The sequence below is a fragment of the Rhinolophus hipposideros genome, assembly GCF_964194185.1.
Source record: "Rhinolophus hipposideros genome assembly, chromosome: 12".
NCBI lineage: Eukaryota > Metazoa > Chordata > Mammalia > Chiroptera > Rhinolophidae > Rhinolophus > Rhinolophus hipposideros.
This window is the reverse complement of record NC_138058.1, coordinates 34,610,202-34,623,344: the sequence shown is the minus strand read 5'-3', so window position 1 is coordinate 34,623,344 and position 13,143 is coordinate 34,610,202. Positions and strand designations below refer to the sequence as shown.

Here is a 13,143-nt window from a genome sequence, read left to right as displayed (position 1 = left end):
TTCTGTACATAGCTGGATGTGCCTCAATCACACACTTAAATTTTACAGTCTTCTCCCCAAATAAGAAGGATCTCCAGCCAACACTTCCACAAATGTACTTAACATTAAAAGAAAAATGGATAAAACATATGTAATTACTCAAGGTTAGACTTCTAATTCCTCAATTCACTAAAGGAAGCTTGGCAAAAAGATGCATCATTTTGCTCCTTTCTACTGGGGCATCCGAGGAGGAGAGCCACTGAGGCAGCTAATACACAAAACATGATCAAAAGTGATTAACAACAGCTTCATATGCAAATTGCATTAATGAAGGAGTGCAAAGTCATCATGTAAATTAAATATGTCAAATCTCTTGGTGAACTTTCAATCTTGAGAAGAAAAAACACTGCTTTAATTTTTTTACATCATCAATTTTGCAAGATTGAAAATCTAAGAATCTTGGTGCTATAAACAATTTTCACCTTTTTTTTCTCCTTCAGCAGGCTGACAGGCCAGCCTGATGTGCACCGAATGTACATGTTAATAGGCCAATCAAAAATGCAAAACAATTCGCAATTACTGGAAGGACCTAATGGTCATTAGAATTTACAACTAGGTAATGAACTGAAGTCTGCCCACACCATGCATATTCATAAAGCAATTTAGCCTTTGAAGATTAAAGAAGTGCTTAAAATTCAAATGAGCTTTAGCAAATTATCAGTAAGATTCATCCAAAAAGCAAAGGGTTTTTCTTCCTATGATTTCCTCATTTTTTTAATGCAAAATTGTTATATCTTCCAGACTGAGCTTAAACTAAACATTGAGCTTCTAGTGAAGCCGAAGGGGCTGAGACAAACAGAGGCAGCAAACATCGTTACGGACTTTGTTCATAAAACTAAGCCCTTAAGAGCCAAACCTATCTCTAAACATGGTAATTTATCAAAAACAGCCCAGAGTTGCTCATAGGCAATACTGCACAGTCCTCCAACAAAACAGATTAACAGGAGTCCCACCACCCTCCCAAAAAGCCTTTTCCCCCTCAAGTTGAGTCTCCTGTGTAAACATCCACTATGGTACAAAAACAGCTTTTTCATCGGCTTGGAGTGGCATTCATTTTAGAAGTTTCTGCTTCCAAAGGGAAAAGAGCAAGAAAGGAGAGTCTATGAGGCAGAGGAGCCAGATCTGGTTTACTTCTGAGGAGTGAAAATCCTGTCGTTGGGGCATTTATCTTCCTGGGGGTTCCCCCAACCTGCACTTGGCAGCATTTAATCCAAGAGGTTCGGATCATGCAGACATCAGCTGACTTTCAGAAAGTTGTGGTGTCCACCCACCACCACCACCTCACCCAGCCCAGTTATTAGAGAGTATTGTGGAAATTGGGGTTTTCATGTTTCCAGTTTCCAGTCTGGAGAAGAATCTAACCAGCCCCTTGAATGCTAACACACACCTTACTAACCTCGTGCCAGTTAAGAAATTCTAGTGAAAGAATTCCCAGTGAAGGCCTCTCCTTCCCCCATGCCGAACACCCAACCCAGGTGAAAGCACCAAAGTATATCCAAGTCCTATCTCTGCTAGTGTACAAGTCAGACTAAGAATAACAGCTTTGAAAGGACCACGTGGCTGTGCTTACTGCTCAGCTGCAGGGGCCCAAAGGGCTCTCTGCTTGGTGACTGCATTTGAACCCTATTGAAAATATTCCACTGACTTCGCTCTGCCATCCTTCAAACCTTCACCCTCAATCTCAGCTGTTTTCCTCGAGTTGATCTTACCTGAAATGCAGGTATATCAAGGAAGTGGGAAAGAGGAGGAGCGAGAAGGGAGACAACTTCAGGTACTATCGCTGATTCCCTGACTTTCTGATCCCTGGGCCCTGCTCAGAAACATGCCACGTTGTACCATTTATTAGGAAGAACAGGACGCAGAGCTGCATGTAACCCACATCCACAACCATCTGTATGAGCCACAGGTCCGCGGTCCTGACCAATTCCGTTTGACACTAATGTTACTCTACATGAGTAGAGTTCAATGAGGGTTGATATGGGATGTGACAGAGTAAATCAGAATTAGATTAAAAACAAAAGTTTAGAAACCGATGCTACACTGCAGAGCAAATGGGACTTGAAGGCCAAATTTCCCCTAACTGCATTCAAGTCATTTTCCCTATTAGAGCGTTTGCCTGCCACCCCCCTGCTGGCAATGCTGCAGTCACATCAGAAAGTAGAGTGGAATGCATATAGGAAGGCTGAAGATATTCCTCTTTCGATACAATACCTATATATTTAATATATAGCAATTAACTTCTGGTCAGGAGTCTGCAGGCAGCAAGCTGCCCCAAGCAGATAGAGGGGGAGGGGGCCCAGAGCTGGGACAAGCACAAAAGACAGGTCCAACAACAATGCCTGCTGTCAGCAGCTGAATTATTTTTATACAGGAATTTTTATCTCTATTGTACAAACAAGTACGTGTCTGTGCAGACTTGTTAAGCAATCCACTTGTATGTAGAATAAGATTTTTTTTTCTTTCTTGCTACCAGTCACACAGCTCCAAGATCAGAAGAAATACATAGTCTTTGAAGCTGCTCAAATGTTTTAGTTAAAAGGACAGCAGTTGTTTTCAAAGATCCAAGAGTATCTTTATCAGAATTAAATTTTTCCTTATTGATTTTTCCCCTTAACATAACAAAAACATAACATGAGAAGGTTACGATTTATTATTAAAATTTTTCTCAGTCTTTAAATCATTCTTCAGTAGCCAATGTTCACTTTTAAATGTAAAAGAATAAATTTTTTGTTTTTTAATCTTAGGATGAGATGAAGCAGGGGAGAGAAAATCATGAGATTTAAATTTTAACACTGGTAAATGCATTGTTTTAACTGTGAACTCAAAGACTTGGGAGGGGGCAGCTAAAATGAGCAGTAAATGGCTCATTGTGAGCTGCCCCCTAAATGTAAATAAATCATGAAATCGTGGTATCCCGAGTCAATATAAAGAAATACTTGAGATTTTTTCCCCCCAAAGAAAAACTCCATTATTTAAAATGTAAAAGATCAGACGTGGCATGTAGTGCATTATGCTCCAGCTAAGGTAAGGATCCCAGCTACCTACACCTTATTTCCCTAAAAATTAACAGATGTGACTTTTTTTTTTGCAGCTTTTTTTATGCATCATTACATGTCAAGAAAATGAACAACTGATGAATATAAATTTAAATGCCCTGATGCTTAGCAGAGGGCTAACTTGTGTTTTTTAGAAAGTTCAAAAAGAAAATAGAAAAGGGGGGGAAACACAACAGCACCTGTGTTCTTTTTGAAAGCACCTTTGCAGGTTTCACAATAATTCCATTCTTCATTTTAATGGGAGTTTTTAATCAGTGGACTCACCTCTATCTAAAACTAAGATCAAATTGTAGGTGTAATTGTTCATCACCAATGCTAACAAGAGTGAAGATACAAACAGAAACTCATTGTGAGTGGCCAAAGGTCCCCAGGTATCCCCTTCATCAACATGCCTGCTCCAGGTTCCCTCTGGGAATTCCCTGGCGGCCCGATTCACTTCTGAGTAACACGCTGCCAACCCTATCTGGAAAAGGGTGTTCAAAGGCGCCTTCTCGCCTCTTTTCCAGTAAATTTAAACCTGATCATCTCACCTTTAGTGGACATAATTTGTTGTTGAGCACTCTAAGAATTTGGTATTTTTATCTGTCTAAAGAGATCATAAAGGGGGCAGAAGAGGGAGAGAGCCTCGTCCTTGTACATAGCACAGTGGCTCAGAGCAGCAACCTGTACAGGTAAGCCTTCCAGCCGCATTGCATCAGATCCGCTCGTATCAGTCTCTAGGGTGAACCCAGAGATGAAACACTCCGGTTCCCTTTCTGCAAACTTCTCATTCACCAGTTCTTGGCAGCTTATTTTTCCAAGTGTTTTGTTTCAGGAAACGTGTGTATTTTTCTTTGTATGTTTTGAGGATTTACCACAACTGGTTCTGACAGCTGTTGATTCTGTTAAATGAACACATTATAAAAATCCTCTTTAAAACCTGAAGCAACAGTGGACTCAAAAATAATGGTAAAATATTTTAATGGAGTTCCAGTTGAGAGTTGCTTAAGAAAAAAATACATATGAAGGTACAGAAGTTCTTCAAGTCGGCACTAGATTTAAACTGAATGTGTGTGTGTGTGTGTGCGCGTGCGCGTGTATGTGTGTTTAATGGAGTAAGAGGGGTGTTGCAAATCACCACAAATATTTACACTGTACTCTCTTTGTTCAAATCACATACTTTTAACAGGAAAAGCTGGAACTGTGACTATTTAAATTTTTAAATATTCAAACGCCTGTAATTAACCATATGAAACAAATTATGTTGCATTTCTCCATACCAGCACATGCAAAAAATTCTGGTGGTGGATTGGGACGTGGCAGAGTTGGGGGGACAACTCCAAGAGGAGGAAAGGATGATGTTTTCATTTTGCAATAGATCACAGAACAAGAATGGAAACTGTGGCATATCGAGCATTTTTACATCGCTGTCTTTCACACTGGGCTATCTAAGTTTACACAATTCCCCAGACTAGCTGCATATTAAGCTGGCTGTGTACAGCTTTATTACGGTGCGGTGGTGGAAGAAGCATTAATATTCTAGCTCCGCATCTGACAGGGCATTTACATGCGCCCATCTGAGCGGCACCTGAGAGCTCCTCCAAGGTGCAGTAACTGTGTGCCTATTGTAAAGGCAAATGAAGCTCACCTATTCCCTGCTGGGGTCAGAAGTGACCTCACCACCCCCCATGCCTCAAATCCTTCCCTTGCCAACCTAACTCAATGCCATCGCAGAATGACGAATGAGCTCAGAAATAGACCCCAAGTTAGAAACCCTGCTAAGAACAGCAAAAGCCTTTGCTGAAATGTTTTAAAAATGCATAGGGAGTGCAGCTGGCCAGTAAAAAAGCAGGGAGACAAATTCCAGTGAACCCAATATGGACTGCGTTACATTCTAAAACTGATTAGAAATACAGTCTGATGTTTACTGGCTTCCAATTGAGTTTGGCACCAAACATACTGGCTTTAATAATGCTGGCATTTTCTGATTATTATTATTTTAAATCTGCCTCTGGTCTCTAGGAGCACATGTGGAGAGCTAAAGCATTCTTATTCGTCAGGTTACATTTCCTGGAAATTAAGTTTGTGACAGAAAATGACTCTAGTAGCAATAATATGGTTCATGCTCAAATTAATTAGGTCATTGTTGTAAAAACTACATGGCAAATTACAAAGGTAAATTTACTGATACTGGCCAGAGCTCTGTACCCTGGAAGTAAAGGGGAGAAGCACCTGAAGGTAGGAGGAAAGAACAGAGGAGGGAGGGCTACAACGGCCAATTTTGTATTTGTATTACAAATAAAAATACTAGTCATTATCCATTAAATTATATACTCTGAACATATTTTATGAACTTTATTAATGTCCTTCCAAATTGACACGTAAAATAAAAACCTGCTTGGTTTGAGGTAATGTTAAAAATGGGCACTAAGTTAAAAAATTTTTTTTAATCCTTGTAATAACAACACTGCTGACATAACCATGACCTAAATGAAATCTGAACAAGCAGAAAGGTACTAAAGATCCTTGGTGATTAAATCTCTTGCTAAAAAAGTGGCAAGGTGCCAGGCTGGGTCCAGCTTGATGCTAAGTGCTTTTTATTGCACAAAGCTGGTACTACTGTATGTAAAAACAGACTTCGGCTTGGGGTAAATTTTGTCAAATGATTTCTTTGAGCAATAAAGGGAGTGAACAGGCCAACTAAAGTAGATTAAATTAACATCAAATGACACAATCCCGGTGCATCTCCCTCACTGTGCTCCTTTGGTTAAATTTCAGATATTCCCCCAAAGGAAAGCCAAACTTACTTTTTTTTTCTCACTGACTAATGTGGGAAGCCACCATTCATGTCTTCTCCTTTATTAAACACTTTCACTAAAAAATCATGAATTTCTGAAAAATGCTTCCCTAAAATTTGCATGTTTGTTATGTACTCCAATTTAGTCCTCTCACATTAGCCAAAGTACATTGATGCTGCAGTGTGACATTAATGATTTTCCAGGACTCTAAAATATGCCATTAATATGCATCTAACTCGCCTCTTCCCTGAGCTTAAGGTTCGCTGTCCTGACATCGCCTGCATGTTTCTACACCCACTTGCATTTTCCAGCCCATGGGCAGCTCCACAATTAAATGCCACATTCTCTAGGAGAAAGGTGTGCAAAACAGATTTCAGATCCTTTAAAGTAAAAGGCACAACTTGCAACACAACAAGGAATGGGGTGATTTAAGAAATTACAGCACTGTTTTTTTAGGCTTTCACAGAATAAACACAGAGAATGGGAGGGAAACTTTCTCCCTCTGCTCCTGTTCTTGAAGTGAATACATATTTGTGTTTCCAATAAAAGGCCATTTTTACATTAACTGTCTGTAACAGCAGGAGACAGAAAAACTAACACAATCGCCACATCACACACAGGATGATCTTCATATCACGTGGCCCTATTCTCAAAACTATTATTTATAAAAGACAACTAGGGAAATGCACAATGCATCTTTTCTGTGTCACCAGAAAGGTAATGTCTGAAGAACTTAGGATTTAGGGGATCTTCCACATTTCAGATTTTTTTTTTTTCTTTTTGGCTTTCCGAAGTAAATTTAGCAGCCATGTGGGCCACTGTGTTTAATTAAGCTTTCAAAAGTCCTCTGACAATGCCAACAATTGTAAGACACTTCTGCGGCTCAATCATGCAATCACTGTGACAGTTCTATTTACAATTTGTCTTAGAAAGAGTTTCTCTGACATTGCACTTTGACAAAACATCCAAGCTGCCAGTTCACAACCTTTCTCTGTCTTATTTACAAATATAGCTTGTATATAGGACTCCCAGTCTCATGGACATGGCTCTTTGGGTAGTGGCCTCACAAATACAGGCTCCCAATGAAAATCCCAGGTATTTATTAGTAAACAATATTCTCTAGACTCTGGATTCTGAAGGCAAATAAAATGTTAATCAGTATACTGGGCTCTTGTTGTTGTTGTTGTTGTTGTTGTTGTTTAGCTGTCATGCTAAAAATTCACTTCAGCAGTCAGTAGTTTTTATTCAGAATCACACAAATAAAGAAAAATGAAAAATAAGTAGTCATAATAAGATACGATAATTTAGTCTCATTTACAATTACACTGTAAAGTATACAAATACCATCCTCCAGATCAGTCTGAGCTAGGGAAGAATCAGAATGGGTACAAAGAGAAAAGGCAAGTTGATTTTCTAAATTCTGAAAAGCATAAGTATGTTATACTTGATTTACCTTTAAGTAACATGTTAATGTATTTCGATTTTGAATTAGTATTTCTACCTTCATTAGAATATCTGTCTTACATACTATTATTTAGATATGAGGTGTATCGTCTAGGCAAATCATTTTCAAATACCCTGATATAAAATGTCTATGTTCATGATTTTGAGGAAAAAAATGTTACATATCAATAGCAGTAGACTTTACTTCATTTTACAGAACTTGTTATATTTTCTCCCATTCTCTCAAAAAGCTAACTTTATGATAGCCCGATCCTAATTTAAACATTTCTATGTGCAATAAGCCAAAACCTCAAATCTGATACTGTGGGATAATATTTTGTGGACTTTTCTATAAGTGAATAGCAGTTTTATATTCACTAATCTCCAATGAATATGTTCCCATCATAAAATATGAGACTAGAAAACAAAACCAAACCCCTATTAAAAGCCCTGACTGCCAGTCAAAGGCTGCTGATGGTGGATATCTGACATACAAATTGATGGACTGGGCCCCGCACAGTATAACCTGCTCATTTCCAGTTAAATTAATACTATTTCAATGGTCTCAATGGGTCAGTCATACATTTTGACTATTGGAATAAAATGAAGAAAGCAACCTGATCCACGTATATGTGTCTAGTTAACACATACATACCCCTCTATTCGCCAGGTAAAAATTATCCTTTCTCAGAAATACTCACTATTGAGAAGCCTATATACAGTCAAAATGCATACCATTTTACTAAATATTTAAAGAACTCTACCTCATTCTCCTATCTGAAAGCCCCAAATTCTAAGCTTTATTTATCTCAGGAAGATCTGTCTCTGTTTCATTCCTGCTTCCTGCCTGTAAAATGGCACAGAGCACAGTGAGCTCGAATCCAACTTACACCACTTTAATAAAGCCTTTCCTACACAGCACACTTAAATGACTACCTTTTATGTGGTTGCCAAACATATTCTTCTAGAGATTCATCAATATATCTCTTTCTTAATACAGAGCACTGCTTCTCCTTTCTTTTTGTGACACGATTCAAATATCCACTGAATGATTACTCTTATTGTTTCCCTCCTCACCATAAAAAAAAAAGCAGACTTGGAATTGTGAAGACGTGCTTGAGAGAAATGGGCTGGGAGTACACAGCCGTCTTCCAGAACTTGACTTCAGAGGCACCTGAGGGCCAGGGCATCTTAATTTATGTGCCATGGTAGAATGTTAATTTCACCATAGGAAACTCTTAATTCATTACTATGAATTATGAGAAGTCATGATGCTAGTTACTGACATCTCGCTTTGAGATGTGACCATGCTATTTATGTACAGCCAATTCCAGGGTGGGAATAGGTGATTAAACACAATGAAAGGATTCAAGGCTTTGCAATTATTCGTGCATGCAAGGTTTACCTCACCTGAGTCGCAGCATTTGTGCACCCACTGAATATCATAGATAGCTTTTCACTTCAATGAATTATTTTGTATTAGCCCTATAAAACATTTTAAAGTTGTCTTTTGGTTTTGGCTTCTCTGGACTCTGTTATTGTGCTCGTTCTTTAAAAACATAACAATAATATACAACCAGAAAGGTAAGGAAAATATCGTTTCTTCCCCTACATAGATTCACAACTGTAACAGTAAAAGGCCTTTCCTATAGGGCCTTTCCCCCAGCTTTTAGATACCTCCTCTAAGTACAGAAGCACAGAATTTTTGAGCTGCTTAATCTGAGACTGAATAACCTATCTGGGACCTCAGTAAGAAGTGTGGTTTTAATTCTTGCTTGACAGACACTGTGTTTTGTCTTTTAAACGAGCAGCTCAATATGTAAATACGATGTTACATCACGCAAGTGTTACTCCATATTTGGTGATTTAGAAAGGCTTTGGATCTCTGAAGACGACAAATCCCCTTCCGCTTGCTCCTGCTTCATTAATCATGCCTTACACTTCTGTTCATTTTCCTTCCAGTCACAAGACAGTACATGGAAATGGCCATTCCCATATCCTACTGGGGGGTGGGGTAACGGGGTGGAGATAAAATCTTAACCTACATGTCACATAAGCGAAATGTGGTGGATTCAAGAAAAATATTTTGTAAATGCAGCATCCCTGGGAGCAGATTTCTCACTGCACTAAAGGAGAAGTATCTGAGTGCTACTGCAGGAAGCATTTTTTAAAAAGGAAAGAAAATGCCACATTTGATTTTAATGATCAAATTCCAGAGGGGGGTTGAGGAGAAATAATACGACATTTAATCCTCTCCGGACCACTGACCTACTACAGTTCAACTCTGTGGTCAAACTAGGTCAGAGAGACAACTTCCAGTGAATCAATTGATTATATGCACCACCTTGCCTAAAACTGAACAAATCTTCTGCCTTAGGGGGAGGGAGCAGAGAAAAATAGAGGAAAGTGATCCACAACAGGCATACTGTTTTTGTCACCATAGAATCTGCATTCACTTTGTCTTACATGTTAAATCACTGTTGTTTCGTTAAAAAATACGTTTTAAAGGCCACTATATAGTGTTGCTGTTTATCACTAAGAGTAGGGATTTAAGTCCCTGTTAGCCGTTAATTCCTTTTCCCTCGTGTGGCTGAGAAACCCACACACCTAGCTACCTCTCTGCTAAAATTAACCAAAGGAAGGAGAGCTGTTGAATGTATTGTATGTACTTTTCCAAGAGAATTTTTACATTGTGTTATAGCAGAAACAGTGGAAGTCTGGACTGGACATTTGTAAGGGTGACATGTGGTTGTGTAAACCACAAACAAAATCAAGATACATCTGTCAAAACCACATCAGAGACAAGAGAGAGCACAGAGAAGCATTTATCATTTAGCTGAGGAGGCAGGCTGCAGGGAGCAGCCGTTCCTGTCAAACCAACCTTTTGAAATTTCCAACATGCCCTTAAACTTTTCGAGTAAGCATGTCTGTGCGCTTCAGCAACTGCCCTCTCTACTCTGGCCTGGCCAGTCGAAAATGGCATCTTAAAGTCAAGGTCACGGTGTCATCCCACCACGGGGCTGTGTTTAATTACAGCCCCATACGGGCTGACAGCCAATATGGATCCAAGGCTAGCCCTGAAGCTCAGTTAACTCTTTCCACCCTCTCAAAACACCCTGCAGCCCAGCCCACTTCATGGAAGCCCTGAGAACTAACTGAACCCCTAGGGAGGCCTGACTCAAACAGGTCATTGGCCAAACTACAAATGTCTATATGGCTACTTTGCCTCTGAATTGTCCCCAAGGCTAGAAATGGACACTGGAAATTGGGCTAGGTGTAATAAGATTGAACACTTAAAAATAAGAAGGGAAGAAAAAAGGGAAGAAATTCAGAATCTGGAGACCCAGAGAGAAGGTATCAGGTGTGTGTACCTATTGCACCTACTGCTGACTCAGTGAAGTGGAAATATTTATTTTTTTGTGTTCTGGATGTAAGTAATAGGAATGATTATTTTAACATTACAGGGCTGTCATGGACAGTCACATGGAGAAATACAGAAAGCACTTCACCATTCCTTAGTGCTTGGCTACAGCGCCTCTGCAAATGAAAAGAAAACATGCAAACAGCTTTTCTCCTTGCTTCTCATTTACCTGCTATGTGTTCCTGTTTGGGGCAAATTCCTCTAGATGACGTTGATAAACAATCGTCATCCTCTGGCGTGACCTGGATGCCAACCTCCACAGGATTGGATGCTTTTTTCATCTCGATTGGTGAAGGGGAAGGTGGCTTATCCACAGCTTTTTCTAAGCAGAGGCTGCCATTGCATTGTTTCCGTTTGTGCTCGATAAAAATAAGAATGTCCCCCAATGGGAAGTTCATCTGGCACTGCCCACACGTGAGGAGGTCATGGTCCCCTTCTGGAGCTCCCAAAGGGCCATGGTCTGGTTCATCATCTGTAAGAATGGCTTCAAGAGGTTCGGCTGTGGTTGGAGAAACAAAAGCACAATTATTAGAGTGCCAGAAAGGAGAGAAAAGGGGGAAATACATTCATTTTTAATCCCACCCCACCCCACCACATTATATAAAGTGTTTCTAGACTCCTCCATATAACACCCATAAAACGTGAGCGCCTAAAATGTACAAGGCTGTGGAGGTGGTCAACAAGCAAGCAAATTTATCAATGAGGCAAATCATCATATATTTAAAGAAAACTGTCTGACTTGCATAATTCCAGACACACACACACACACACACACACACACACACACAACAACAACAACAACAACAAATGTATCTGGTTTGTGAGTTTGGGAAGAATGTGACTATTAAATAGTTAATGCAGAAGGCATAAAGAAAACTTAAATAATAACTACCCTCATCGAAAAACTTGATGAAAACATGGATTGAAACCAAGTTTCTTTTTTCCTATAGACTAAGTTGTCTATTGTGCCAAAGAATAAAAGGAGAGGTGAATAAACATACACACCCTTTGTGTGTGAATGTATATACTCCTAAGAATAGAGACATAGCTTCATAAATTAGAAAGCTACTACATCACACAGAAAATGTGCACATTTACACTGCCGTAATAAGAAAACGACTGCATTCACCTGTGAAACAGATCTAAATAATAATCATAACGCAGCATAATTCACACTGCCAAAAACCTTTCTGATCTCAATCTCAGCAGTGCCACAAAATCAAAGAAATACCAAATTCACTGGCAATTCTTCTCAGACACATTAGCTAAATGGGATACTTTTGAGTACTTAAGAAAATAAGCCAATTAGTCATTTTTTCATTCTGAAGAAAGAAACCCTAAAATATTCCAAACATGTTTGCACTTGGTGGCCCCCATCACATAAAAATCAGAATGGTCAAGCAAAACGCCGCATTTCAGAACAAGGCTGAGAAGTCCTTTCTTTAGACTTGAAATACTTTGCCTAATGTTGTCAAAGTTGACTAATTTTCTGAATGAGCTCTAAAACGCTTCATTATGGAACTATTTCTGCACACATAATCACCAGCGGATGGTATAACAAGGTAGGTACGTCTTTCATTCCTGTTTCCTTTTTATAACTTTGCACCAAAATACTTCAGCACCTATTTGAACAGCTTCTATCATTTTTTGACCTTCCAAAGGGGAAAAAAGAGTTGGTAAGTCTCTGCTCCTGAAACCTCATGCTTACTCTAGGAAAAAAAAAAAAATCACAAAATACACAACACATCCAGGATGCTGCCAGTTAATAAAACTGAAGCAGAAAATGTATGTCTTAAACAGTTAATCAGTCTGACCTTCTTTAGCAAGCTGCCAATTTCACATTTAATGAACTTAAAGCCACAGAGAATCAAAAAATAGATTTTAATTTGAGTGTAGAATATTGGAACAGATTTTGATAAAGTGCAAAAATCCAGTGAACTCAGGTTAAATTTATTTCAACCCTACCCAGGTTGAATATTGAGGGGGAAGATCTGGAGTAACTCCCAGATGTGCTGGGTGAAATAATATTGAGAGAGCCCTGCCTAGCTGCACCTGTGCTCAAGTAGGACATGTCATAATTTCTAGCCTCTGGTCCTCCTCCTAATTTAACATAAGGTCACCACAGGAATATGAAGGTTATATTCCTACTAATAAAGACAGCAAGGTAAGCACTTATGTTTCTTTGCCCAACACACTGACCAAAAGGTAAATAGAGACTACACATGCATACTTTTCAAATAAAAGACAAACAGAAGTGCTTGTGCATTATGCCTCTGTGTCATTTTTATCCTACATTTGCTTTCATTTTGACCCAATGAAGAACTGAATAAGGAAGTCATTCTCCAAGATCCCTGCTATTTGAATTAAGGATTTAAGGTACACATTAACAAATGTAGTTTTGTTGTTG

General features: G+C 39.1%; 1 protein-coding gene across 5 annotated transcripts in view; it reads right to left on the bottom strand.

Annotated features, from left to right (window-relative positions):
• The window catches only part of BCL11A (BCL11 transcription factor A), a gene marked incomplete at its 5' end in the record, with an annotated part of 100,012 nt that overhangs the window by 80,758 nt on the left and 6,111 nt on the right, over positions 1–13,143 (bottom strand). For all 5 annotated transcript variants that reach the window (XM_081068453.1, XM_081068454.1, XM_081068455.1 and 2 more), the window contains one exon: positions 10,906–11,235. In XM_081068453.1, the coding sequence (XP_080924579.1) occupies positions 10,906–11,235 (330 nt within the window). The remainder of the gene's footprint in view (positions 1–10,905; positions 11,236–13,143) is intronic.